We start from the raw sequence: 27869 nt of genomic DNA, 5'->3' as shown, positions 1-27869 counted from the left end.
GAATGGTACGACAATGGGCCTCAGGATCTCGTCACAGTATCTCTGTGCATTAAGATTGCCATAGATAAAATGCAATTGTGCTCGTTGTCCGTAGCTTATGCCTTCCCATACCATTACCCCACCGCCACCATGGGGGACTCTATTCACAACGTTGACATCAGCAAACCACATGCCCACACGATGCCATACACGTGGTCTGGGTTGTGAGAACAGTTGAACGTACTGCCGAATTCTCTAAAACAGCATTAGAGGCGTTTTATGGTAGAGAAATTAACATTGAATTCTCTGGCAACAGCTCTGGTGGACATTCCTGCATTCCACATGCCAGTTGCACGCTCCCTCAATTGCATGCTCCCTGTGGTAATGTGCTATGTGACAAAACTGCACATTTTAGAGTGAACTTTTATTGTTCCCGGCACAAGGTGTAACTGTGTAATGCTGTTTAATCAACATCTTGATATGCCACACCTGTCAGGTGGATGGTTTATCTTGGTAATCGAGAAATTCTCAGTAACAGGGATGGAAACAAATTTGTGCACAAAATTGGAGAGAAATACGTTTTTTTGTGCGTGTGGAAAATTTCTGGGATCTTTTATTTCAGCTCATGAAACATGGGACCAACACTTTACGTATTTTTGTTTAGTATGCAATGAATAAACCGTGATTGTTTGCCCCTAATCGTCCAGTGCCAGCAGCTCCCCTTAATTTACCGCACATCCATGGCCCTTGTCCAGAGGAGTGTGTGGACGCAACCAGACCGCTACCCATTGGTTGGTTAATATAACATATCAGTTATATGAACTTTGGATTCCTGTTCCTGTTTCCCGTCAGCAAGACAATTTTCTGATAAGACTATTTGCTCTAATATTGCTCTAATCTAGGCTGGTTGTCAAGTTCTCTGTTTTCCTGATTTGGAAATAGGTCAAAATTACACAATGTTTAAATTAGTTGGAGAGTATCTTGGATACTTCATCCCCTCCCCCTTGGATGAGGTCTTTAGAAGAGTATTCAGAAACTACGTTGGGAGCAGCCAGCTTTATAAAAGCTAGACGACTGTGGAACGAGCATAAGTCTGTCTGAGAATGATGGCAAGAATACAGACAACTTTAATTTGCCTCCTTCTCCCCTGTCTCCTTCAGGATTCGTTAAGTAGACATGGTAAGACACAAGTTTGAAAATGTATTGCTTCAAGCTATTTTCACAGCATAGACAGATATTGTACTACTGGATAATAGCAATAGAATACAATATATACATTTCTATGTGTCGTTTAAATGGTTAAGGACAGTCATTGAACACTAATATGTTTTGTTTGTCAGTCCCCCATGAAGGTGGCCATGCTTTGCAACCTCGCATCCAGAGAGACATAAAGAATGTAGATCCCCCTGTGGTGTTACAGGGGCCAATAACTCATGGAACGGATGTAGACGCAATCCTCCGGAAGCACAATGTAAGTGTAATAGGTGTGAAATGGCTAGCTAGTTAACTGTGCATGCTAGTAGTATTTCAATCGGTGATGTAATTGTTTTGGGTGGGAGCGATAGTTAACGATGCTACGTGGGAAGGCAGTTGTTAATGTGTTCAGAGGGTCCCTGTTCAAGCCCAGGTTGGGGCGAGGAGAGGGAAGAAAGCAACACTGTTACATAAGAGCCTTATACATTCTGTCTCTTACTCCAAAATACACACATTTTTAAACCAAGCTTGGTCCCTCTTTCGTAGCATATAACAGTTGTTTTGTCCATACAGGTTTGTCTGGTTTCCACTTGCCCGATAATAATGTTCAATGTGATTAGGTTAGAAATTGGGTGTTAGAATGATGTAATGATCTGTTTTTCTTACCTTCAGATCACTTTACCAAATGGCTACCTTGGTCAGGTAAGAACTTGTATGAACTTTGCCTTTGCAACACAACTAACTAAGTTGATTACACAACACGTTTTTACTTAATATACTGTGTTGGCTTAAAATACAAGTCTTCTTATTAATACATGTCTTCTTATCTGCCTTTCGGGAAGTTGTATTTTACTTTCTTTTTTTCAATTGACTTGTCAAGGACCAGTTTATAATCTGATTTATTACAACAGCAAAAAAGTCAAAGGTGACTAAGGACAACATTGATATACTCATACAAAATAACAACTTTACAACATTCATGTGTCCATATACAAATAATTTACATAGTTGAGCAAAAGTCGATATTATAGTTCATCCAACTTAAAATGTATAGTTTAGCTGATGATATATTTTCATATGGAAGTTAAACAAGACAAACAACACATTGTGCTAACTCAGGATTGTACCGGTAACCATAGCTGCGGGAAGTAGGGGTGCTGAGGGTGCTGCAGCATCCCCTGAAAAATCAGAATAAAAACAAAAATATGTGTTTTTGAAACAATTATTTTTATTTTACAAAATTAGTGCACCAGGCCTTTATTAGTCCTGTATTAGCAGACCTGTGTAGTCTTCTGTGGCACACTGAAAATTCAGCCCTCCCCTGCAGGGCAGGCCATTATTTTGGCTACCATGGTTATGCCTCCATAGGATGACAATGCCCCCATCCACAGAGCACGACATGAGTGGTCACTGAATGGTTTGATGAACATGAAAACAATGTAAACCATATGCCATGGCCATGTGTCACCAGATCTCAACCCAATTAAACACTTATGGGAGATTCTGGAGCGGCACCTGAAACAGCTTTTTTCACCACCAACAAAAGTGTGCCCTATTAAGGCACTTTATGTTGATGTTTCCTTTATTTTGGCAGTTACCTGTATGTTAGCAAAACATTCCTGCCTCAAAGTTGAGCAAACTAGAAATGATATGGCAGCTGGTTGCCTTAATTAACAAAAAAATTGGATCAACTTACATTTTTCTTTACAGTGCACTGTTGTGAACAGCTGTGAGGGTGAGTACCTTGCTTTTGCAAACACTTCTTCATATCAAATCTATTATTATACTGGTATCATAAGATGCTGCACATTGTTCACCAATTTTACAGCAATTCAGCGAGGGGTGGGGGGGGGGGGTGAAATACATAATGTGGTAATAATAGATTATATTGTTGCATATGCCTACCTAAAATGAGTGTTGTCATGTAATCATATAATCTGAATAGATGAGACCTGTATGTGATGTGACAAATGATTCTATTGAACCTATGTTATTTTAACACAACTGTGTTCACAGGTCTGAAAGAGCAACTGGAGGACACAAACAGACAATTGCATGAGAAAACCAGCCACACCATTCAACTGGGTGAGCTGTTGTATTGCTGCTGGTCCTACATATCACCTAAAGGGCGGTCACCCTTTTTCTAGCGCCTAGCCAACTTTGCAGTATTTTGTATTTTTTTCTATTATTACTTAAATTTTTTGCTCAGAATGTTTCTAATATTATTATTTCGGACTCTGACATTGCTCGTTCTGATGTGTCTTAATTGTATATTGTTATTGTATTGCTTGATATTGCTGCGTTGTTGGAGCTAGAAACTTAAGCATTTCACTCAGGGCCGGCTCCAGGCATAATCTACATAAACGACCCTAAAAAACATAATTTTTAATACTTTTAGCAACTCAGTCGATGTCTCAACTTACTTGTTATGTCAGTCACTGACAGCCAATCAATTACCCATGTCAGCTAACAATTTTTAGATTGATAAGTTAGTCTAGCCAGCTATCTAAACTTGTAGTGATAATGGCCGAATACCGACTGGGCACGCAGGGCACGTGCCTGACCTCCAGGGTGCCCCCCCACGGTCCTGACCTCCAGGGTGCCCCCATTTATTTTGTTAGTTACTTTCACTCAGATATCATTAACATGGCTTAAAGATGTCATAGCAAAATGTGTAGAATTGCAGGAAATTAGCTGCAAAACTGAAAAATGTTTCTCTCCGCCCCATGGCAAAATGTGTAGAACTGCAGAAAACTTCCTTTAAAACTGCAACATTTTCTCTTCACCTCATGGCAAAATGTGTAGAATTGCAGGAAATTAACTTTAAAACGTAAATATTTTTTATCTCTACCGTCAAGGGCGGTCCACTAAAATGTTTTGCCCGCGAGGTGGGGGGCCTCTTAGGGCCCCCAAAAGGCTAGAGCCAGCCATGATTCCGCTGCATCTGCGATAACATCTGCAAAATGTTGTATGCGACCAATAAGCTTTCATTTAATTTTGGGCATCTAAGACCAATTATTCGATGTCAAGTGTAGGGACCAATTAAATGGCTCTAAAACTCTTTATTATTCATTTTAGAACAAGAAGTGTTTAAACTGAAGTTCACAGTGAGACAGTTGAGAGTGAAGTCTGCAACCTGCGGTCTGGAAACATCAGATCACATTGCCAGTAAGTGTTACCTCACCACTGCAAGTCTTATCTTGTAGACATAAGGGGGATATGTCAAACAACTTCTTATAGAACAACTATACTATGGTACAATACTGTTAATGCTTGAAACAATATAATATATCTAACAGAACTGCAAGCTCAGTTGGAGGATAAGATGAGTCAACTGGAACAGATGTCGCATGACAATGGAAACCTGGGTGAGTGGAGCTGACTTAATTGGTATTACCATAGATGCTAGATTACTGGTAGAAACTCTATCACTCATATTTATTTCATTTTCCTATTTTTCTCATTACAGTTCTGAGGATCACAGCTCTTACCTATGAAGTGAATGAATTACAGAAGAAGAACACATCCACCTCAACTTCCACCAAGATCACTGGTAGAATGTTGTTTATTATGCCTTCTCTCCATGAACATAACCATGACACCCTCCAATTCCACTCTGTTCAACATTTGTTACAATGTATAATTTGCTGCAGTGAGTTATATCCACATAATCACTATGAAACCTAGTGAACAAAATGTATTTTCATTTTTATCAAATCAAGGTAATGATTTTTGTACCATTCTGAACTGTGTTAAAATCCAAATGTTAACAACTACCTTACTGGTTCTTCATGAAGGATGTTTATTTGTCTTTTAGACCTACTGAGCCAGCTGTAGGAAAAGAACAAACAATTGCAGTTTAAAACAGAACAACTGGAAAAGAACAGTCACAGTTCTCAACGTAGTAAGAGAAGAAACCTGTTATTTCAGCATTCATGTTACTGTTCAGTAGTGGTGAATTGTGTCACATTGGTTCAGAATCAGGGAATCATTTTCAGTCCAGTTTCTTAGAAAGAATGCAGGATAGCAGTTTTGTACATTTTAAATATGCATGTGTAATTTCACTTGACTATGACATTTGTTATTTTTTAGTTCTTGAGATTATTAAACTGCAGACCCAGATCTGGGAGTTAGAGAAAACAAATCACAGTCAGGAGACTTTAACCCAAATCACTGGTACAGTATAATCTAAACTACTCAAGATTTAGAAATGTTCAGACAGTTTTGTATTTTTACTTTAACTGAATCCCTTGCATATCTTTTTACCATAGAATACTTACCTTCTTCCTTTCCCAAAAGCCTGGCACCCGCAAATAATTTTACTATTGTTCTGTCTAGTTCTACAGAGACAACTGGATGCCAAGATCAATGAACTGGAGAGCAACTCCGAACGGAGTGATGACTCCAAAATAGGTCAGTTTGTTTGGGTTGGATTACTGAAACTGACTCACCTGGGGAAAAAAACATCTGTAGGGCAAACAGACGCCCACTCACACAAGATAGCTCACAGAGCATGCTGACAATATCAGAGGAGAATTTCTTCCAAAATGCATTGCTAAATTATCTCTCTCGGCTTTTCAGTGGTGATGATGATCACATTAGAGAATGAGATTACAGAGCTACAGAAAAGGATCTCGGAGCTCACTGAGGAATCCAAAACTAAAATGACTGGTGACTAAATAGTTGTTATTTTATAGACATAATTACCCCCCCCCCCGAGTTGATCTCTGATAAAGCTAAATTGCTTTTTTTTTTAAATAGATCTACAGAGGCAACTGAAGGAGATGAAACAGCAACTAATTGACAAGATATTACAACTGCCTGACAACAACACTAACACTGAACTAAGTAAGTGGACAAGTGTCTCTCCATAATGATCCTAGACGGAGATATGCTGCAATAGGATCTAGTGTCTCTGCATGTCCTACTGACTGCTCTGTTCTTGATTATTTCAGCTGAGGAGATTTTAGCGTTGCAGAATGCAATAAATAACCTATACATACAAATATCAAACCTACAAAAGAAGACCAATGCCCAACATGCAGGTACACGCCAACCCTACTTGTAATTGTTATTGGTTGCACCACTGACTGTGAACCCTTTTGCACTAAATGTTGCATGATTGGAAGAATGTCAAAAGCATTGTGCGTTTTTATTAGAGCTGCAGAAGAATTTAAACAACAAGGAAAAACAACAAGAAGCTTGGAAGAAACAACTGAAGGGGGAGGACGAGACTAGCGTACAGCTGAGTGAGTGAAGCAGCAAAATTTGATATTTTTTATCATATCTAACTGTCCAGAAAATACAAAAGCTATTTTCAACAATTTATTAAATATGATTTGAAGAAGGGATACAGACTAAAATAATCCCACCCTGTTACTTTGCTAATTTTCTTTCTCTCTGACCAGTTATGAAGATAATTTATATAATGAGGGAACAGAGGGATTTACAGATAGAAACAACACAGCAGATGCAGACAACAGCAGCCCAGATCACTGGTGAGATCTTTATTGCTATTATCTCCAATGTTCCTGTGATTGCACCCTCCTGTGAATGCACCCTCCTGTGAATGCATCCTCCTGTGAATGCACCCTCCTGTGAATGCACCCTCCTGTGAATACACCCTCCTGTGAATGCACCCTCCTGTGAATGCACCCTCCTGTGAATGCACCCTCCTGTGAATGCACCCTCCTGTGAATGCACCCTCCTGTGAATACACCCTCCTGTGAATGCACCCTCCTGTGAATGCACCCTCCTGTGAATACACCCTCCTGTGAATGCACCCTCCTGTGAATACACCCTCCTGTGAATACACCCTCCTGTGAATACACCCTCCTGTGAATGCACCCTCCTGTGAATGCACCCTCCTGTGAATACACCCTCCTGTGAATACACCCTCCTGTGAATGCACCCTCCTGTGAATGCACCCTCCTGTGAATACACCCTCATTGGGTTGTGTGAAGTATGATGCTCTAATTTTCTAATGTGTATCAAAATGAACTGTTTGAACTCCAGCACTTCTGCAACAAGTTCAGGACAAAGAGGATGAGATTGACAGAGTTCAGGCTGAAAACAAAGGTAAAGACCACTTCCTCTGTTCCTGTCTTGTTTATCACTACAGGCCTACAGCGCTAGTCTGCTCTAATCATTACTTTAGGTATAAAACCCACAGTGTTCTACGTTTCATTTTTGATTTGATTGTTGTGTTACTTTGATAAGAATGTCTGATAGATTATGCTCCTTCCTTTTAAAACAGACCTGCAGAAACAGCTGAAGGAGAATAATGCAACGTGTTTCAGTCTCGAGAACAAATATGACCGTGAGACTCTTTCTTCTTCCTATCACTAAAGCCAGAATATTCTACCTGGAAATATGTTTCATTCACCATGTCCTCAACATTTAACATTTTGACTAAACTGGTTCTCACACATCATCATGATATTCTGAGATGTTGAAACTCTCTTTATGATCCTAAGCCTGTTTTGTGTGTGCCTCTCACAGGGGTGAGGGGTGAATTAGAGGACAAGATAAACTTACTTAACAGTCAAAATTCAGGCATCTCCAAACTAGGTGAGTGAGGCCAGTTGGAAAGTTTCTGCTAATGTATAATTGGTACATTGTGTTTTCTACAGTTGACAGCAGCTTACTATATAGTAATAGTATATCATTTTGGTTCTAACAGTTCTAAGTATCGTGGCTCTGAATGATGAAGTAAAGTGGCTGAGGACTCAAATCATTTCTCCAGAAGCCGCAGACAAGATCGATGGTGAGTGTCACTGCCAGTGCTTTCCCCCTCATTACTCCATGCGCTGCAGAAGGGTTGTTCTGTTATGAAAAACTGTCATGGTTTCATTTGTTATATTTTAACTGTATCTGTCTCTCAGAGCTGCAGAAGCAACTGGAGCAGAAAAACCGAGAACTAAAAACGAAGAGCAACGAACTGCAGGAAAAAAGTTCAAACGGACAAAGGAGTGAGTTTTCACTGATTTAACCCATCCTGAGAGAGCACGTGGAATGCTATGCAATTATAATAAATAAAACACTGACAAATTACAAATGAGACTAATTCTACATTTTTGGGTTAATTCAATCGAGTCGTTTCAAATGTGGTTGTCCTTTTTCAGTTCTGAGAATAATTGAGGTGCAGAATCTGATATGGGAGTTCCAGAAAGGAGTGGATACTCAGAGCAACATTTACCAGATTGCAGGTGAGTGAAAACAGCATTTAATTCATTACAAGGTCATTTCAGAGAAATACTTTGATTATTTTAGTGTAAAACTACTCATGAGACATACATTATTCAACCACATCTGTAACTCGGTTGTACATATTTTGCACAGTGCTACAGAAAGAGCTGAATGACCTGACTGCTGAAATGGAGGACAAGGCCGATGACGACTCAAAACTGGGTGAGTTTTGATAATAGGATGGACAGGAAAGCTGAACATCCCACTGGGCACAAACTGGTTAATTCAATGTTGTTTCAATGTCATTTATTGTGATGTGGAAACATATGAGGTAGGGGTGCTGAGGTTGCTGCAGCACCCCCTGAAAATTCAGAATAGTAAAAAATATATATATACACTGCTCAAAAAAATAAAGGGAACACTAAAATAACACATCCTAGATCTGAATGAATTAAATATTTTTATTAAATACTTTTTTCTTTACATAGTTGAATGTGCTGACAACAAAATCACACAAAAATGATCAATGGAAATCAAATTGTTCAACCCATGGAGGTCTGGATTTGGAGTCACACTCAAAATGAAAGTGGAAAACCACACTACAGGCTGATCCAACTTTGATGTAATGTCCTTAAAACAAGTTAAATGAGGCTCAGTAGTGTGTGTGGCCTCCATGTGCCTGTATGACCTCCCTACAACGTCTGGGCATGCTCCTGATGAGGTGGCGGATGGTCTCCTGAGGGATCTCCTCCCAGACCTGGACTAAAGCATCCGCCAACTCGTGGACAGTCTGGTGCAACGTGGCGTTGGTGGATGGAGCGAGACATGATGTCCCAGATGTGCTCAATTGGATTCAGGTCTGGGCAACGGGCGTGCCAGTCCATAGCATCAATGCCTTCCTCTTGCAGGAACTGCTGACACACTCCAGCCACATGAGGTCTAGCATTGTCTTGCATTAGGAGGAACCCAGGGCCAACCACACCAGCATATGGTCTCACAAGGGATCTGAGGATCTCATCTCTATACCTAATGGCAGTCAGGCTACCTCTGGCGAGCACATGGAGGGCTGTGCGGCCCCCCAAAGAAATGCCACCCCACACCATGACTGACCCACCGCCAAAACGGTCATGCTGGAGGATGTTGCAGGCAGCAGTTCTCCATGGCATCTCCAGACTGTCACGTCTGTCACATGTGCTCAGTGTGAACCTGCTTTCATCTGTGAAGAGCACAGGGCGCCAGTGGCGAATTTGCCAATCTTGGTGTTCTCTGGCAAATGCCAAACGTCCTGCACGGTGTTGGGCTGTAAGCACAACCCCCACCTGTGGACGTCGGGCCCTCATACCACCTTCATGGAGTCTGTTTCTGACCGTGTGAGCAGACACATGCACATTTGTGGCCTGCTGGAGGTCATTTTGCAGGGCTCTGGCAGTGCTCGTCCTTGCACAAAGGCGGAGGTAGCTGTCCTGCTGCTGGGTTGTTGCCCTCCTCCACGTCTCCTGATGTACTGGCCTGTCTCCTGGTAGCGCCTCCATGCTCTGGACACTACGCTGACAGACACAGCAAACCTTCTTGCCACAGCTCGTGTTGATGTGCCATCCTGGATGAGCTGCACTATCTTAGCCACTTGTGTGGGTTGTAGACTCCGTCTCATGCTACCACTAGAGTTCAAAAGTGACCAAAACATCAGCCAGGAAGCATAGGAACTGAGAAGTGGTCTGTGGTCCCCACCTGCAGAACCACTCCTTTATTGGGGGTGTCTTGCTAAATGCCTATAATTTCCACCTGATGTCTATTCCATTTGCACAACAGCATGTGAAATGTATTGTCAATCAGTGTTGCTTCCTAAGTGGACAGTTTGATTTCACAGAAGTGTGATTGACTTGGAGTTACATTGTGTTGTTTAAGTGTTCCCTTTATTTTTTTGAGCAGTGTATATATACAGGTTTGAGGTCTGGGGATTATGAAGGCCAGGTCATCTGATGCAGCACTCCATCAATCTCCTTCATGGTCAAATAGCCCTTACACAGCCTGGAGGTGTTGTGTCATTTTCCTGTTGAAAAATAAATGTTAGTCCTATTAAGCGCAAACCAGATGGGATGGAGTATTGCTGCAGAATGCTGTGGTAACCATGCTGGTTCAGTGCGCCTTGAATTCTAAATAAATCACAGACAGTGTCACCAGCAAAGCACCCTCACACCTCCTCCTCCATGCTTCATGGTGGGAACTACACATGTAGAGATCATCCATTCACCTACTCTGCGTCTCACAAAGACACAGTGGTTAGAACCAAAAATCGCAAATTTGGACTCATCAGACCAAAGGACAGATTTCCATCGGTCTAATGTCCATTGCTTGTGTTTCTTGGCCCAAGCAAGTCTCTTCTTCTGATTGGTGTCCTTTAGTAGTACATTACTGTTTTGTACTTTCCATCACCATGAAGAAAAACAATACACAATACAGTAATTGAGTACATTGAGGAATCAAGTGGTTTGTGATGATGTGATGTAATGATGTAGCTCAGATGGTAGAGTATGGTGCTTGCAATGTTAGGGTTGTGGGTTCGATTCCCCAAGAGCAACTACTGTAAGTTACTCTGGGGGTCTCCAGAGTGGTGCAGCGGTCTCAGGAACTGCATCGCAGGCTGTGTTTCGCAGCCGGCCGCGACCGGGAGACCCATGAGGCGGGGCACAGTTGGTCCAGGTTAGGGGACGGTTTGGCCGGCCAGGATGTCCTTGTCCTTGTCTAGTGCTCATTATGGCGGGCCGTGCGCATGCATGCTGACTTTGGTTGCAAGCTGTATGGTGTTTCCTCCGACATATTGGTGCAGCTGGCTTCCTGGTTAATTGAACAGTCTGTCAAGAAGCTGTGCGGCTTGGCGGGGTCGTGTTTCAGAGGACGCATGGCTCTCAACCTTTGCCTCTACTGAGTCCATACGGGAGTTGCAGCGATGGGACAAGACTGCAACTACCAATTGGATATCACTAAAAAGTAAAAAATATATAATAAATAAAAAAGTTGCTCTGGATAAGCGTGCTTACTAAAATGGAAAAGGAATGAATAACTAGGGCCCGTAGGACATGTAGAACCTGCCTTGTTGATAGCGTTGTCAAGGCAGAGCTGCGCTTTATTATGGACAGACTTCTCCCCATCTTAGGTACTGTTGTAGCAATATGTTTTGACCATGACAGTTTACAATCCAGGGTTACTCCAATCAGTTTAGTCACCTCAATTTACTCAATTTACACATTATCTGACTATGATCGATAATGTCAAAAGCTGCACTGAAGTCAAACAAGACAGCCTCCACAATAATTTTATCATCAGTTTCTCTCAACCAATCATCAGTCATTTGTGTAAGTGTCCATTTTTGTTGTTGCTGTGAAATAGCATTGTACCTGGTCAAACACCATTTTTTCCAGACGTTTACTAAGGGTTGGCAACAGGCTGATTGGTCAGCTATTTCAGCCAGTAAAGGGGGCTTTACTATTCTTGGGTATGTTGGATTCACATCTCCATCTCAACCAAAAAATAAAAGTATAAAAAATAAAATAATAGGATTCAGCCAGGGGCTCAGATCTATCTATCCAAGCAGTACATACATCTCCTTTAAATGTTGATATTTGGTTGTGTTGTCAACCAAACACAATTCAATACTACTTTTGTAAGACAGTAAATGCCCTAAAACTGATGTACTGTATGTATTTATTCAACCTTAACATTAGTAAGACATCCATGGCCACATTTTGAGGTTACTATAACAATAAATGTATTCTTATGTGATCATAAAAAGTGTGCATGTTTAGGGTCACAGGTCTGTGGAAATCTTCACAATTGCTATAATAATCTGTACAGAATCTGAAACGGCATTGATCATTTGCACCATGTACATTAATGTAATATTAACTGCAAAACAGGTTATTTGTTTGTGCTACTAGATTAACCACCGTGATAACACAGTAAGTTGTTATAAACAAAATATCTGACATTGTTTCCCATTTGAACTTTGTTGTGCTTTTAAATGGTTGAAAGCGCAGTAATAACACATTCAGGTGACATCTACACCAAAAATCTGACATTGATTTTCTTTTGGAATTTGTTTGTGCTTTAAGATAGTTGAAAGCATAGTGATAACACATTGGTAATTCAACAAACGTTTGGCAGTCTTTTTGAGTGGGTGAAATAGGTTGGAATCTCATTGATCAACGTATCTCCCAAATATGACCCAATTCTCCACGTTAAAATGACATGGTGTGCCCAGTGGGTGTGATGGTAGTTCTCGTCATGTTTACTTCAGGCAAGATTCAATTATGGGAGCTCAACACCTTTATTGACTGTCTGTCTTTCATCTCCTTCTCCCTCTACCTTTTAGTTCTGACGATAACCACATTACAGAGTGAGGTGGTCAACCTACAGAGAATGCTGTCAGCTCTCAGTCAGTCAACCGCAGCCCAGATAGTTCGTAAGTGTCATCTCTATTCACTATTTTAATGTGATTCAAGTTACTTCTCTTTTACGTAAAAGTCTTAGTTTATCAGGTGGTCCTTTTCTTTTTCATATTTCTGGTAGGGCTGGAGAAGCAGTTGGAGGATAAGAAGAAGCAGTTGGCCAAGCTGGTTGAGCAAAGTGGAAAGGGTGATGAACAGACTAAGTGGATCCATCCCACTGACACAGTTTCCTTCAGGAGACAAACATTTTTTATTTGTAATGTCTGACACTTACACAGTGTTAAATGATATCTAATTTTTAATTTCAGGTCCAAAAATGTCAAACCTTGAGAATCAAATAAGTGAAATAGAAAAGAGAATAGCAGAGCTAAAAGAAGAAAATCCTGAAGCCAAGATCACTGGTAATATCAATAAAACTAATACAGTACCAGTCAAAGGTTTGGACACACCTACTCATTCCAGGGTTTTTCTTTATTTTTACTATTTTCTACATTGTAGAATAACAGTGAATACATCAAAACTATGAAATAGCACATTTGGAATCATGTACTAATCAAAAAAGTGTTAAACAAATCTAAATATATTTTATATTTGAGATTCTTCAAGATAGCCTCCCTTTGCCTTGATGCCAGCTTTGCACACACTGGGCATTCTCTCAACCAGCTTCACCTGGAATGCTTTTCCAACAGTCTTAAAGGGGTTTCCACATATGCTGAGCAGTTGTTATCACTCTGCGATGCAACTCATCCCATACCATCTCAATTTAATTGAGGTTGGGTGATTGTGGGAGACAGTGCATCTGATGCAGCAGTCATCACTCTCCTTTTTGGTCTAATAGCCCTTATACAGCCTGGATGTGTGTTGGGTCAAATTATAGTCCCACTAAGAGCAAACCAGATAGGATGGCGTATCGCTGCAGAATGCTGTAACCATGCTGTGGTAGCCATGCTGGTTAAGTGTGCCTTGAATTCTAAATAAATCACAGACAGTGTCACCAGCACCACCACACCATCAGACCTCCTCCTCCATGCTTCACGGTGGGAACCACACATGCAGAGACCATCCGTTCACCTACTCTGCGTTTCACAAAGAAGCAGCGGTTGGAACCAAAAATCTCTCATTTGGATTCGTCAGACCAAAGGACAGATTTCCACTGCTCGTGTTTCTTGGTCCAAGCAAGTCTCTTATTCTGATTGGTGTCCTTTAGTAGTGGTTTCTTTGCAGAAAATCGACCATGAAGGCCAGATTCACTCCTCAGAACAGTTGATGTTGAGATGTGTCTGTTACTTGAACTCTGTGAAGCATTTATTCGGGCTTCAATTTCTGAGACTGGTAACTCTAATGAACTTAACTCTGGGTCTTCCTTTCCTGTGGCGGTCCTCATGAGAGCGAGTTTCATCATAGCCGATGGTTTTTGTGGCTGCACTTGAAGAAACTTTCAAAGTTCTTGACATTTTCTGGATCGTCTGACCTTCATGTCTTAAAGTAATAATGGGCTGTCCTTTCTCTTTGCTTATTTGAGCGGTTCTTGCCATAATATGGACTTGGTCTTTTACCAAATAGGGCTATCTTCTGTATATCACCTCTACCTTGTTACTGTAATATTTGTGCTGTGGAGAAATGACCAGGCAGGAGACGGGAGTACAGTTTGTTTTGTTTAGTCAAAACCTCTCGTGCTCTACAGCCCCGGACAAATAGTGCGCATGTGCATTTCCTATTAGGTGTAGTAACATAACACTACCGTAATACATTACTGCTTAGTAACAGCATAGTAACTAATACAAACAGATATAGATCACAGATACTACAGTCACAACACAACTGATTGGCTTAAACGCATTAAGAAGGAATGAAATTCCATAAATTTACTTTTAACAAGGCACACCTGTTAATTGAAATGGTTTCCAGGTGACTGCCTCATCAAGCTGGATGAGAGAATACCAAGAGTGTGCAAAGCTATCATCAAGGAAAAGGCTGGCTACTTTGAATAATCTCAAATCTAAAATATATTTGGATTTGTTTAACACTTTTTTGGTTACTACATGATTCCATGTGTGTTATTTCATAGTTTTGTTGTCTTCACTATTGTTCTACAAAGTAGAAAATAGTAAAAAATAAAGAAAAACCCTGGAATGAGTAGGTGTGTCCAACCTTTTGACTGGTACTGAATAGAAATAAAGGGATATATTCAATCCATATTGCTGAAATTCAGAGTTAAAACTTGATTGAAATTGAAAGGCAATGTTCATGTCAGCATTCGTGGTAAATTCTGCATATGTCGGCTCAATCAGAAATGACCTTTACATTTCTAGCGCGCAATCTGAAATGCTTCAGTGATACAGATTGAAAAGAGCCCAAAGTAGAATTAATTATGATAAAGTCAGATTTCTCAGGTTGGGATATGACCTTTTAAATTCCATCTCTCAGAGCTGACAACACAGCTTAAGGAAAGCGAGAGGCAGCTTGAGGAGAACATAAAAAGACTGAAGAAGAAAGACAGCAAGAATTCTTACCTGAGTGAGTTACTATAGTAACCTGAAATAGCCAACGACTCTTTTAAAAATAGCTCACTGCATATTTTGAATATAATGGACATGCTGCTTAAGTACTTTTTTTTTTACCTTGTTCTCAACAGAACAAAGACTTATCTAAAAGTTCCATGATAACGTTTATTTATTTAGTGCCACTTTAAAATACTGTAACTCACTACTTTTTCTTGTACTCGAAGTTATGCAAATTCTTCATCTACAAAGGAAACTCAGAGACATACAAAATGCTGCATCTCAGCAATTCAATGAAACTGCTGCTGATGTTACTGGTGAGTGTTTGGACTTCATCAAGCATAATAAATATATCATTATTTTGTTGATTTTTTAATATATCATTAACTTGTTAAAATATGACTCATACACTCTTTGAATATGTACCTCATTTATCTAATAATATGTTAACATTAGTAATTGAATTACAGCGCTCCAGGAACAACTAGAGGCCAGAGAGGAAGAGAGCGCCAGATGTCAGGCCCAGAACAAAGGTAAGCCAAGATCAGGTCCTTCTGATATTAGTCTGGTTCACCAGCTTGTGTAACAAGACACTTGATGAGCAAAGCTGCTTGAATCATAACTACAGGTAAAGAAACAGAAGCACGCATCTCATCAGTCTAATATTGTTTTCTCAAACCAGACCTGGAGAAGAGGCTGGGCGATAAGGATGCACAGTGCTCTGGACTCCAGGACCGATATGACAGTGAGCTTCACCTCTCTCTACCTTTTGCTGATGACACTGAGTGATCTAAATGATATGAACCCTATTCAATAGAACCTAGTCAACAGCTGATTTGTGTTGGTCTCTCACAGATCTGCAAGATAAGCTTGGTTCTGCAATGAATAAACTGGACAATGTAACTGGATACAACGACAAACTCGGTGAGCAGATGAATATACATCAGTGCCCACAGATGAATGAGGCGAGTAGTCTCGTTTATTTTTCTGATTCAGAATACTACTCAGCTCATTTCAATGTGTTCTATCAGTTCTTGAGGTATGGACCCTGACTAATGAGGTAGACGATCTAAAGAAGAGAACTGTGACTTCTGCAACTAAGATCAATGGTGAGTATCACTGTTGCCGCGCATTATTCCTGGCAAATCATGTTTGTTTTGAAAGATATACATATGTTAGCATTGATCCTGTCATGATTTTTACTTGTCTTTCAGAGCTCCAAAAGTTGCTGGATGAAAAGATCAAAGAACTGGCAAAGAAAACACAGGAACTGGAGGATAACGCTCCTCAACCAGAGAACGGTTCGTATTATTTAGACTTTTTATAGTCTGTTTTCCATTGAACAGACAGCTTTTACAGTTTAGGTCCAGCCTGCTCAGTATTTATCTGTATATGATATTCCTCAAATTGTTAAGCTGTTTGTTTGTTGCAGTTCTAAGGATCATTGCAATACAGAATGAGATCTTGAACCTGCAGAAAGGAGTTAGCAATGGGACAAACTTTGACCAGATTGCTGGTGAGTAGCAGGCGTTCTGAAGAACATAGGAGTCTCTATGTGTTCAGCACATTAGACCAATAACAATAGTTATCATGTTTCCTCAGAGGGATAGTCCTTCACTGCTAGACATATAGGATGGTGTGATGACAATACACTGCATTTAGCCCATTCATGAAGTTTTCAAATCCCAATATACTTGTAACATTCAAGCTCTTCAATTATTCTTGACCACAGCACTTGAGAATGAACTGGATGCATTGATTGCCACAATCGAGGAGAAGAACAATGGCAACTGTAAACAGAGTGAGTGTGAAAAGCCTTATCATTTCAGGGTTGGCTGCAATCGTGATTTGAATTTTCTACATTACTTCAAATGTTGAATGTTGTGACATCCTGCATATCCCTGCTCATTTAGTTCTGCAGATCATTGCACTCCAAAATCAAGTGACAAGATTGCAGAGGCAAGAGTTAGAGTTCAATCAGTCATCTGAGGCCAAGATTGCTGGTGAGTGCCATTGTAATTTGTCTTTATCCTCAGTACTCTTACAATTGTGCTGGAACGTTTATTATCCTTATATTTACCATTAAGAGCTTTTCTGTAGGCATACGGTGTAATAGAAAACTTTGTGGTGGAAAGAGGATAACATTTGAAATAATGTGTGTGTCTCAGAGCTAGAGAATCAGCTACAGGAGACGAGAGACCAGCTGAATGAAAAGAAAGACGAGCTGAAAGAAACTGACAGTAGAATTCCACAACTCAGTAAGTTGTCAAGCATGTTTCAAGGAGTCTATAATCTACAAGTTAATTATTTCTCAATTATTTGGAGGGTGACTTCTGTTTTTGAATGCTTCATCCAGTGGCATGCTTTTATTTTTCAGTTGCAGAGATCATGGGACTTCGTAACAAACTGACAGAGTTAGAAAGAACATTATCAGAGCTCAAACGGACAAGTGCTGACAAGATGGAAGGTACATTTTGTTTAATTAAAATACTATTGAACGTCTTGTTGGGTTGATGCGAAGGGAAACATTTAGTTTAAAGTGGACGCTATCTTAACACAGGGGAGATTATAATTGGTAAGATACAGTGTATTCGGAAAGTATTCAGACTCCCTCACTTTTCCCATATTTTGTTACGTTACAGCCTTTTTCTAAAATGGATTAAATAAAAAAATGCTCCTCATCAATCTACACACTAACCCATAATGACAAAGAGAAAAATGTTTTTTTGAATTTTTGCAAATCTATTACAAATGTAAAACTGAAATACCTTATTGACATAAGTATTCAGACCCTTTGCTGTGAGACTAGAAATTGAGCTCAGGTGCATCCTGTTTCCATTGATCATCCTTGATGTTTCTACAACTTGACTGGAGTCCAACTGTGGTAAATTCAATTGATTGGACATGATTTGGAAAGGCACACACCTATCTATATAATGACCCACAGTTGACAGTGCATGTCAGAGCAGAAACTAAGCCATGAGGTCGAAGGAATTGTCCGTAGAGCTCCGAGACAGGGTTGTCGTCAAGGCACAGATCTGGCGAAGGGCACCAAAACATTTCTACAGCATTGGAGATCCCCACAGTGGCCTCCATCGTTCTTAAATTGAAGAAGTTTGTAACCACCAAGACTCTTCCAAGAGCTGGCCTCCCGGCCAAACTGAGCTATCGGGGGAGAAGAGCATTTGTGGAGATGGGCGACACTTCCAGAAGGAAAATCATCTCTGCAGCACTCCACCAATGAGGCCTTTTTGGTAGTATGGCCAGACGGAAGCCACTCCTCAATAAAAAGGCACATGACAGGACTGTCAGACCATGAGAAACAATATTTTCTGGTCTGATGAAACCAATATTGAACTCTTGTTCTGAATGCCAAGTGTCATGTCTGGAGAAAACCAGGCACCGCTCATCATCTGGCCAATACCATCCATACGGTGAAGCGTGATGGTGGCAGCATCATGCTGTGGGGATGTTTTTCAGTGGCAGGGAAACTAGTTTGAGTGAAAGATGAATGGCTCAAAGTACAGAGAGATCCTTGATGAAATCCTGTCCAGAGAGCTCAGGACCTCCAGATTAGGGCAAAGGTTCAGCTTCCAACAGGACAACGACCCTAAGCACACAGCCAAGACAACGCAGGAGTGGCTTTGTGACAAGCCTCTGAATGTCCTTGAGTGGCCCAGCCAGAGCCCGGACTTGAACCCGATCGAACATATCTGGAGAGACCTGAAAATAGTTGTGCAGCGACGCTCCTCATCCAACCTGACAGAGCTTGAGGGGATCTGCAGACAAGAATGGGAGAAACTCCCCAAATACAGGTGTGCCAAGCTTGTAGCGTCGTACCCACAAAGACTCGAGGCTGTAATCGCTGCCAAAGGTGTTTCAACAACGTACTGAGTAAAGGGTCTGAATACTTATGTAAATATGATATGTCATTATTATATATTTTTTAAATAAATATGCAAAAAATTCTCAAAACCAGTTTTTGCTTTGTCATTATGGGGTACTGTGTGTAGACTGATGAGAGGGGAAAATGATGTAATCCATTTTAGAATAAGGCTGTACTTTCCGACTCCGCTGTAATAAATATCTTTCCTCCTCAGATCTACAGAGTCTACTGAAGCAGAAGAGCAAGCAGCTTGAAGAAAACACTACACAACTGAGGGCTGTAGATGCCAAAAATGCAGAACAGAGTATGTTGACAAGAGTAGTCATTAGAAGTCATTAAACATTTATAATATTCTAAAAGGTTGAATACAATGATTTGATGTTAGTATTGAATTACACAGTGCCTTTTTGTTCTGTTATTTCAGTTCTGAAGATCATTGAACTACAGAAACAAATGAATGAGATACAGATTGAAGATTCAAAAGGCAAAGATGAAACTGCATCAGAAATCTCTGGTTTGTCTATTTTGTCTCATGTTCCACTTATGTATGATCATTAAAATCTCACATGTTGAAAAGTGTTCAAAAGAAATGGGTTTGGGGAAATTGTTATGTATAGTCATCATGATGTACCGAGTATATGTAGCAGTATGCTAACATTAGTACTTCAATTACAGCGCTTCAGGAACAACTAGAGGCCAGAGAGGAAGAGAGCGCCAGATGTCAGGCCCAGAACAAAGGTAAGCCAAGATCAGGTCCTTCTGATATTAGTCTGGTTCACCAGCTTGTGTAACTAGACGCTTGATGAGCAAAGCTGCTTGAATCATAACTACAGGTAAAGAAACAGAAGCACGCATCTCATCAGTCTAATATTGTTTTCTCAAACCAGACCTGGAGAAGAGGCTGGGCGATAAGGATGCACAGTGCTCTGGACTCCAGGACCGATATGACAGTGAGCTTCACCTCTCTCTACCTTTTGCTGATGACACTGAGTGATCTAAATGATATGAACCCTATTCAATAGAACCTAGTCAACAGCTGATTTGTGTTGGTCTCTCACAGATCTGCAAGATAAGCTTGGTTCTGCAATGAATAAACTGGACAATGTAACTGGATACAACGACAAACTCGGTGAGCAGATGAATATACATCAGTGCCCACAGATGAATGAGGCGAGTAGTCTCGTTTATTTTTCTGATTCAGAATACTACTCAGCTCATTTCAATGTGTTCTATCAGTTCTTGAGGTATGGACCCTGACTAATGAGGTAGACGATCTAAAGAAGAGAACTGTGACTTCTGCAACTAAGATCAATGGTGAGTATCACTGTTGCCGCGCATTATTCCTGGCAAATCATGTTTGTTTTGAAAGATATACATATGTTAGCATTGATCCTGTCATGATTTTTACTTGTCTTTCAGAGCTCCAAAAGTTGCTGGATGAAAAGATCAAAGAACTGGCAAAGAAAACACAGGAACTGGAGGATAACGCTCCTCAACCAGAGAACGGTTCGTATTATTTAGACTTTTTATAGTCTGTTTTCCATTGAACAGACAGCTTTTACAGTTTAGGTCCAGCCTGCTCAGTATTTATCTGTATATGATATTCCTCAAATTGTTAAGCTGTTTGTTTGTTGCAGTTCTAAGGATCATTGCAATACAGAATGAGATCTTGAACCTGCAGAAAGGAGTTAGCAATGGGACAAACTTTGACCAGATTGCTGGTGAGTAGCAGGCGTTCGGAAGAACATAGGAGTCTCTATGTGTTCAGCACATTAGACCAATAACAATAGTTATCATGTTTCCTCAGAGGGATAGTCCTTCACTGCTAGACATATAGGATGGTGTGATGACAATACACTGCATTTAGCCCATTCATGAAGTTTTCAAATCCCAATATACTTGTAACATTCAAGCTCTTCAATTATTCTTGACCACAGCACTTGAGAATGAACTGGATGCATTGATTGCCACAATCGAGGAGAAGAACAATGGCAACTGTAAACAGAGTGAGTGTGAAAAGCCTTATCATTTCAGGGTTGGCTGCAATCGTGATTTGAATTTTCTACATTACTTCAAATGTTGAATGTTGTGACATCCTGCATATCCCTGCTCATTTAGTTCTGCAGATCATTGCACTCCAAAATCAAGTGACAAGATTGCAGAGGCAAGAGTTAGAGTTCAATCAGTCATCTGAGGCCAAGATTGCTGGTGAGTGCCATTGTAATTTGTCTTTATCCTCAGTACTCTTACAATTGTGCTGGAACGTTTATTATCCTTATATTTACCATTAAGAGCTTTTCTGTAGGCATACGGTGTAATAGAAAACTTTGTGGTGGAAAGAGGATAACATTTGAAATAATGTGTGTGTCTCAGAGCTAGAGAATCAGCTACAGGAGACGAGAGACCAGCTGAATGAAAAGAAAGACGAGCTGAAAGAAACTGACAGTAGAATTCCACAACTCAGTAAGTTGTCAAGCATGTTTCAAGGAGTCTATAATCTACAAGTTAATTATTTCTCAATTATTTGGAGGGTGACTTCTTTTTTTGAATGCTTCATCCAGTGGCATGCTTTTATTTTTCAGTTGCAGAGATCATGGGACTTCGTAACAAACTGACAGAGTTAGAAAGAACATTATCAGAGCTCAAACGGACAAGTGCTGACAAGATGGAAGGTACATTTTGTTTAATTAAAATACTATTGAACGTCTTGTTGGGTTGATGCGAAGGGAAACATTTAGTTTAAAGTGGACGCTATCTTAACACAGGGGAGATTATAATTGGTAAGATACAGTGTATTCGGAAAGTATTCAGACTCCCTCACTTTTCCCATATTTTGTTACGGTACAGTATTCTAAAATGGATTAAATAAAAAATGCTACACATTACCCCATAATGACAAAGAGACAAATGTTTATTTTTTATTTTTAGCAAATCTATTTTAAAAAAAAAACTGAAATACCTTATTGACATAAGTATTCAGACCGTTTGCTGTGAGACTTGAAATTCAGCTCAGGTGCATCCTGTCTCCATTGATCATCCTTGATGTTTCTACAACTTCTACAACTTCAGTCCAGCTGTGGTAAATGCAATTGATTGGACATGATTTGGAAAGGCACCCACCTATCTGTATAATGACCCACAGTTGACAGTGCATGTCAGAGCAAAACCCAAGCCATGAGGTCTAAGGAATTCTCCGTAGAACCCCAAGACAGGATTGTGGTCGATGCACAGATCTCTTCCAAGACTCTTCCAAGAGCTGGCCGCCCAGCCAAACTGAGCAATCGGGGAGAAGGGCCTTGGTCAGAAGTGACCGTGAACCTGATGGTCACTCTGGCAGAGCTCCAGAGTTCCTTTGTGGAGATGGACGAACCTTCCAGAAGGAAAACCATCTCTGCAGCACTCCACCAATGAGGCCTTTATGGTAGTGTGGCCAGACGGAAGCCACTCCTCAGTAAAAGGCACATGACAGGACTTTCAGACCATGAAAAACAGGATTTTCTGGTCTGATGAAACCAAGTTTGAACTCTTGTTCTGAATGCCAGGCATGAGTAAACCAGGCACCGCTCATTTGACCAATACCATCCACACAGTGAAGCATGGCGGTGGAAGCATCATGTTTTTCAGCAGAAGGGACTGGGAGACTCGTCAGGATTGAGTGAAAGATGAGTGGATCAAAGTACAGAGAGATCCTTGATGAAATTCTCAACCAGTTTTTGCTTTGTCATTATGGAGTATTGTGTGTAGACTGATGAGAGGGGGAAATTGTGTAATCCATTTTAGAATAAGGCTGTACCCTCCGACTGCACTGTAAATAAATATATTTCCTCCTCAGATCTACAGAGTCTACTGAAGCAGAAGAGCAAGCAGCTTGAAGAAAACACTACACAACTGAGGGCTGTAGATGCCAAAAATGCAGAACAGAGTATGTTGACAAGAGTAGTCATTAGAAGTCATTAAAACATGTATAATCTTCTAAAAGGTTGAATACCATGATTTGATGTTAGTATTGAATTACACAGTGCCTTTTTGTTCTGTTATTTCAGTTCTGAAGATCATTGAACTACAGAAACAAATGAATGAGATACAGATTGAAGCTTCAAAAGGCAAAGATAAAAGTGCATCAGAAATCTCTGGTTTGTCCATGTTCAATTTATGTATAATCATCTCACGTTGAATGGTGTTAAAAAGTAAATGGGTTTGGGAAATCATTCTCTTTTCTCATTATGATTAATTTAGCTTTCCTTCTACCCAGAGCTACAGGAACAACTTAAGGCCAAGGAGAAGCTGAATGCAAGACTTGACTCCAAAAACAGAGGTGTGACACACAGGTCCCTGAAATCATTTCTGGTCATCTTGGGACATTTTGGGGGAAAATATTTTAACTTCTCTTTTATCTCTTTAGAGCTGGAGAAATTTCAGAAGGAAATGAAAATGGAATGTGATGAAATCCAGCACAGGTGCAAAGGTGAGATTGTCCTTTGAGTCGATGTATGGAGTTTAAATGATTTGCTGAATTTGGTGTACTGAACAACATTTATCACAGAGGTACAGCTTCAAACGGATCAAAACCAAGAGGACTTGCGTAAAATGCAGCAGCAATTGCGAGAGAAGGAGGCAGCCTTCAATAGACTGCAGCAGCAACTCAGAGACAGCAAGGATGACAATGCCAGACTACAGGAGAGAAATAAGAGTGAGATATTCATATTATCAGTGACCAATCAACAGGACAGTGATAATGTAAACCAAATACTGAACATGTGAAAGAGTTCAACAATAGCCTTAATTACTGTAAATAATTTTGAGGGGTTGTCATGTTGGCCGTCTCTCCCCTTTCACTCTAAAGGTTTGCAAGAGGAGAATGACAAACTCAAGATGAATTTACAAGGTAAGATGTGTATGTTTACCTTTTTCCAGACAAAAACATGTCAAAGCTTTTATTGTGAATTAATACAATGTGTTTGGGTTGCACTCCTCTCTTAGATCTTGTGGTAGATCCAGAAACGGTTGTCCATAGCAGTAAGTCTGGAAGATAATTGACAAACATTGAATGGATATTGCATGAATGTCTGGCTCTGTGCAGTAGAGAACATTACTATATCCATTCCTCTCTACCCACAGCTAAGGTGGCCTTCGACCCGGACACAGCCCATCCTAAAATCATTCTGTCAACGGATGAGACAGTAATGTCTGTAGCACAACAGCGACAGAATGTCCCCAACGATCCAGGGCGGTATGACTTGTCTCTTGCTGCTCTTGGAAAGACTGGGTTTAACAGGGGGAGAAATTACTGGGAGGTTGAAGTGGCTGGGAAGACATGTTACAATATCGGAGTTGCCAGAGGATCAGCTAATAGGAAGGGGCAGCTGAAACTAAAACCAGCAGAAGGCTACTGGACCATAATCTTGACAAAACAAGGTGTGCTCAAAGCCCTTGCAGCTCGGCCACTTGATATTCAGCTGCCTGCGGTCCCCCAGAAGTTTGGAATACTTTTAGACTACAAGAAGGGAGAGGTCTCTTTCTACAATGCAGATACCAGGTCTCTTCTCCATACATTCACAGGCAATAGATTCACAGATAAACTATATCCATTCTTCAATTCCTGTCTGGAGACTAATGATGAGGATGCTCCGATTGTCTTAACTCGTGTTGGTTCGGTGTCATGGATAGACTAGAGAATGCATTTGAAATCAAATTAATTTCTGTATAAAATCACATTTCTTTTCAATTTTTTTCTGTGGTAGTGATTCAAGATAAAGTCATTTCAATTATGCATTTTCAATCATTCAACAAATAAAATATTGCACCTGATCTATGAAATGGCATTTTATTTCTGGCATTGTAGAAAAACTGTTCAAGATCATTACAGAAGTAGAAGCATTCCCACTAGTAACAGAATTGGACCTGGCCACTCACTTTATCTACCTCTAGTCTACACTCACTCCATTTTACCTGAACACAGCCATGGTGTAACTGCACTGAGAGAAGAGGAAAAAGATTGATCAATAAGGATATTACATCTATCCATTCGTTTGGTAATAGAGAATTAAATAAATATGTTCACCTTATTCAGTCCATCTTCTGTAATACCCTCAAGTATGTGGTCAACAGAATGTATCAATACTATAAGGGCTTTCTCATATGTTACTAGATTCATCTCAGCCCTAGCCAGAAAAAGATTGTACATATATTTTAGTCATTTAGCAGACACTCTTATCCAGAATGACTTACATGAGCAATTAGGGTTAAGTGCCTTGCTCAAGGGCACATCAACATTTTTAACCTAGTTGGCTCAGGGATTCGAACCAGCAACCTGTCAGTTACTAGCCCAATGCTCTCAACCACTGGCCTGTTCTTCACTGTCTCCACACATATGCTTCCCTATGTACCACTCCAACCTAACTTGTTTCTGTCTTCCACCCACGCATTGCCTATCCATTCTACACCCTCTTCTCCTGTATCCCTCAATCCCTGCCTGCTGTCCCAGCTACACCTCTGTAAAAGTGGGCAACAAAGATTGGGTCTCTCTCTTCTAGAATGTGCAGGAAACTGTTCCTCTCCTCCTCATTCCATGACTCAAACCATTGGGTCCAGAGGCGCAGTTGGCACTCAAAAATATTTGGTGGGCTGTCCTTAACCTAGAATCAGAAAGGAACAGATGGTGGTGAGGTTTCAGTGCAAATGAGATCAACATGACTGTTACATTACTAGTAGCTGGTAACGAACTGTAGGACAAACCATTAAATAATTGTGATAGCAGGATGGGTTGTACCTGTAGCGTATTGAGCGACTCGAGGAGGGTACACACTTTCCCTGGCACAGCTTTCCCCAACAGGTCCTGCAGAAACCTTTCCCTCTGGGCAGTGCTCCAGCTCAAGAACCAGCTCAATACACAACGCTGCTCCTGAAGAGTTACGTAGGAGAGTGGTAGGGGCTCTCTGCCTGCCGCTGACTTCAGAGAGGTACAAGATAGGTTCTCCAAGCTGGGAGGCACTAAACCCTGTGGTACTGACGGAAAGTCTGCCAGGCTGGGTGAAGACGAACTGGACTGTGTGCAGAGCCAACCCTGCCCAGCAGTGTTAGCTGTATCCAGTGTGTTGCTACTGATTGTCGGATAGTGTGTGTTGCTAGACAGGGCACCAGCAGCTGGGGGCATCATGACAGGGGGCTGCTGGTTTGAGCCTTGATTGACATGGAAGAACCAGGACATCTTTGGAAAAACAGAATAAAAACATGGTAAATAAATGTCTCATGTCATATTTACATAAACAGATGAGATGGCATGTCCAACTAGCTAGCCTAATAGATACGGGATCAGGATATGTTAGTTACCACCTAGCCCAATGTTGGACTAATTGAGCATAATGTTAATCCTTAGTCTGTACATGTTAGGGCAAACTGGATCTAGAAGCCAAAACAGCCAAATGCTCAATCTAAACATGAATTGATACTCAGAAACAAATTCCTCTATTTTCAGTTCACAGGAAAAAATAACAATTAATGGAAACCATGTTTGATACCATTCCACTCCAGCAATTACCACGAGCTTGTCCTCCCCAATTAAGGTGCCACAAACTTCCTGTACAGTCCACGGTTTTAACACAGCCAACTATTTTTCCAGGGACAACATATTTGTGCCGTCTGACTTCAATTTACACACAAGTGTTCGGGGATGCTGATAGCTCATTAGCACTGGTAGTCAACTCTGGCTTCCATAAACAAGCTCTGTAACATGTCAATATGTCTGTGTGGGAACACTATAAAATGGGTGTATCAATTTCACCTTTTGTTTTTGGCCTATATGAAAGATAAGGTCCTTATGCTTCCAAAACCGTACCACAAGCGACGTGGCTCTTAACAAATCTCCCCACCCCACAGAATACGCCTTCGTCCAATTACTTGTATGTGTAATAGGACTGATAGTCATGATGAAGGGCTATTTTCCTAGCGAACTTGGACATCCCCTTCGATCATGTTATATCGATAGCTGGCTATTGTAACCAGTTGTTTTTGTTAATTATATCGGCTTCGACCACAACAGTAGCTAGCTAGACAGCAATGGCACTTCCTTGTTTGGTAGTTAGCAGTGTACCAAACGCCGGTAACATTTGATATGGAAAATTAACGACTTAACCACCAGACATGCTTAGATATCTAAAACACATTCCTCACCATTAAGCGTTTTTTTTTTTTTTTTACAAGTCACGTTATTATTTTCAACATGTTGCAACCTCCAACTGAACCGAGCCGCACTGGCACCAAATATATTTTATAACTAAACCAAGATAGACCACAGCCTGTCGTTTCAAATTGGAATAAATGAGCCATAGTGGGCAGAGCCAAGTACGAGCTAGCGCAATCTTATTGGCGCGTTTTAGCGTACATTTCCCAGTTGGGGAACACATACTCTGAAGTCTGCGTGTACAATAACTCAATTCACATTTGCACTCTTAAACAACGCAATTTTTTTACATTTTGACAAAGGGTCGAGTCTATAAAACTTAGTCCACTCTGTTCGTAACATATTCTAGTTTCGGGAACAAACTGTATTGAGACGAAAAAAACAATTGAGATCAAATGTTTCACCGATGAGTAAATTATAATGTCGGCCAAAATCCATGTAGTTCCACCTTCAGCCACTGGGCTTCCTCTCACTTTTGGTCGTGAGTGGAAATGTCA

The 27869-nt window shown here is 40.6% G+C and overlaps 2 protein-coding genes across 2 annotated transcripts; one reads left to right on the top strand and one right to left on the bottom strand.

Moving 5' to 3' along the window:
- The first annotated feature begins 1024 nt into the window (after positions 1-1024).
- Positions 1025-25001, top strand: LOC115114676 (putative leucine-rich repeat-containing protein DDB_G0290503). Its single transcript, XM_065013573.1, is given in 57 exon segments — positions 1025-1158; positions 1320-1450; positions 1846-1875; positions 2884-2908; positions 3190-3258; positions 4252-4341; positions 4473-4541; positions 4643-4726; positions 4991-5077; positions 5266-5349; positions 5512-5586; positions 5755-5844; positions 5935-6021; positions 6129-6218; positions 6333-6422; positions 6582-6671; positions 7189-7251; positions 7430-7492; positions 7675-7743; positions 7856-7939; positions 8058-8144; positions 8298-8381; positions 8515-8583; positions 12731-12820; positions 12928-12993; positions 13115-13207; positions 15234-15323; positions 15535-15624; positions 15778-15840; positions 15990-16052; positions 16163-16231; positions 16339-16608; positions 16740-16823; positions 17040-17108; positions 17221-17310; positions 17476-17565; positions 17685-17774; positions 19408-19497; positions 19618-19707; positions 19869-19931; positions 20081-20143; positions 20254-20322; positions 20430-20507; positions 20613-20699; positions 20831-20914; positions 21131-21199; positions 21312-21401; positions 21567-21656; positions 21776-21865; positions 23026-23115; positions 23237-23326; positions 23446-23508; positions 23596-23658; positions 23737-23883; positions 24037-24078; positions 24174-24209; positions 24312-25001. Coding segments are annotated over 57 exon segments (5151 nt in total). The 5' UTR covers positions 1025-1082; the 3' UTR covers positions 24866-25001.
- Positions 25002-27307, bottom strand: LOC115114679 (uncharacterized protein C14orf119 homolog). Its single transcript, XM_029643117.2, has 3 exons — positions 26974-27307; positions 25963-26400; positions 25002-25828 (listed from the first exon to the last, which is right to left on the bottom strand). Exons 1-3 carry the CDS (start codon positions 27115-27117, stop codon positions 25655-25657), a joined length of 756 nt encoding a protein of 251 aa, XP_029498977.1. The 5' UTR covers positions 27118-27307; the 3' UTR covers positions 25002-25654.
- Positions 27308-27869: the final 562 nt, after the last annotated feature.

The sequence above is a fragment of the Oncorhynchus nerka genome, linkage group LG9b (genome assembly GCF_034236695.1).
Source record: "Oncorhynchus nerka isolate Pitt River linkage group LG9b, Oner_Uvic_2.0, whole genome shotgun sequence".
Lineage (NCBI taxonomy): Eukaryota > Metazoa > Chordata > Actinopteri > Salmoniformes > Salmonidae > Oncorhynchus > Oncorhynchus nerka.
This window is presented reverse-complemented; position numbering and strand designations above follow the sequence as displayed.

Bases quoted from the DNA above. Each gene is read 5' to 3' on its own strand.
- LOC115114679 (XM_029643117.2), bottom strand. From the start codon at position 27,117: ATGACTATCAGTCCTATTACACATACAAGTAATTGGACGAAGGCGTAT. The intron at 26,401-26,973 runs GTGAAATTGATA...GTTTTTCCAAAG, and splicing joins ATATAGGCCAAAAACAAAAG to ATGTCCTGGTTCTTCCATGT. The intron at 25,829-25,962 runs GTACAACCCATC...TTCTGATTCTAG, and splicing joins AGTCGCTCAATACGCTACAG to GTTAAGGACAGCCCACCAAA.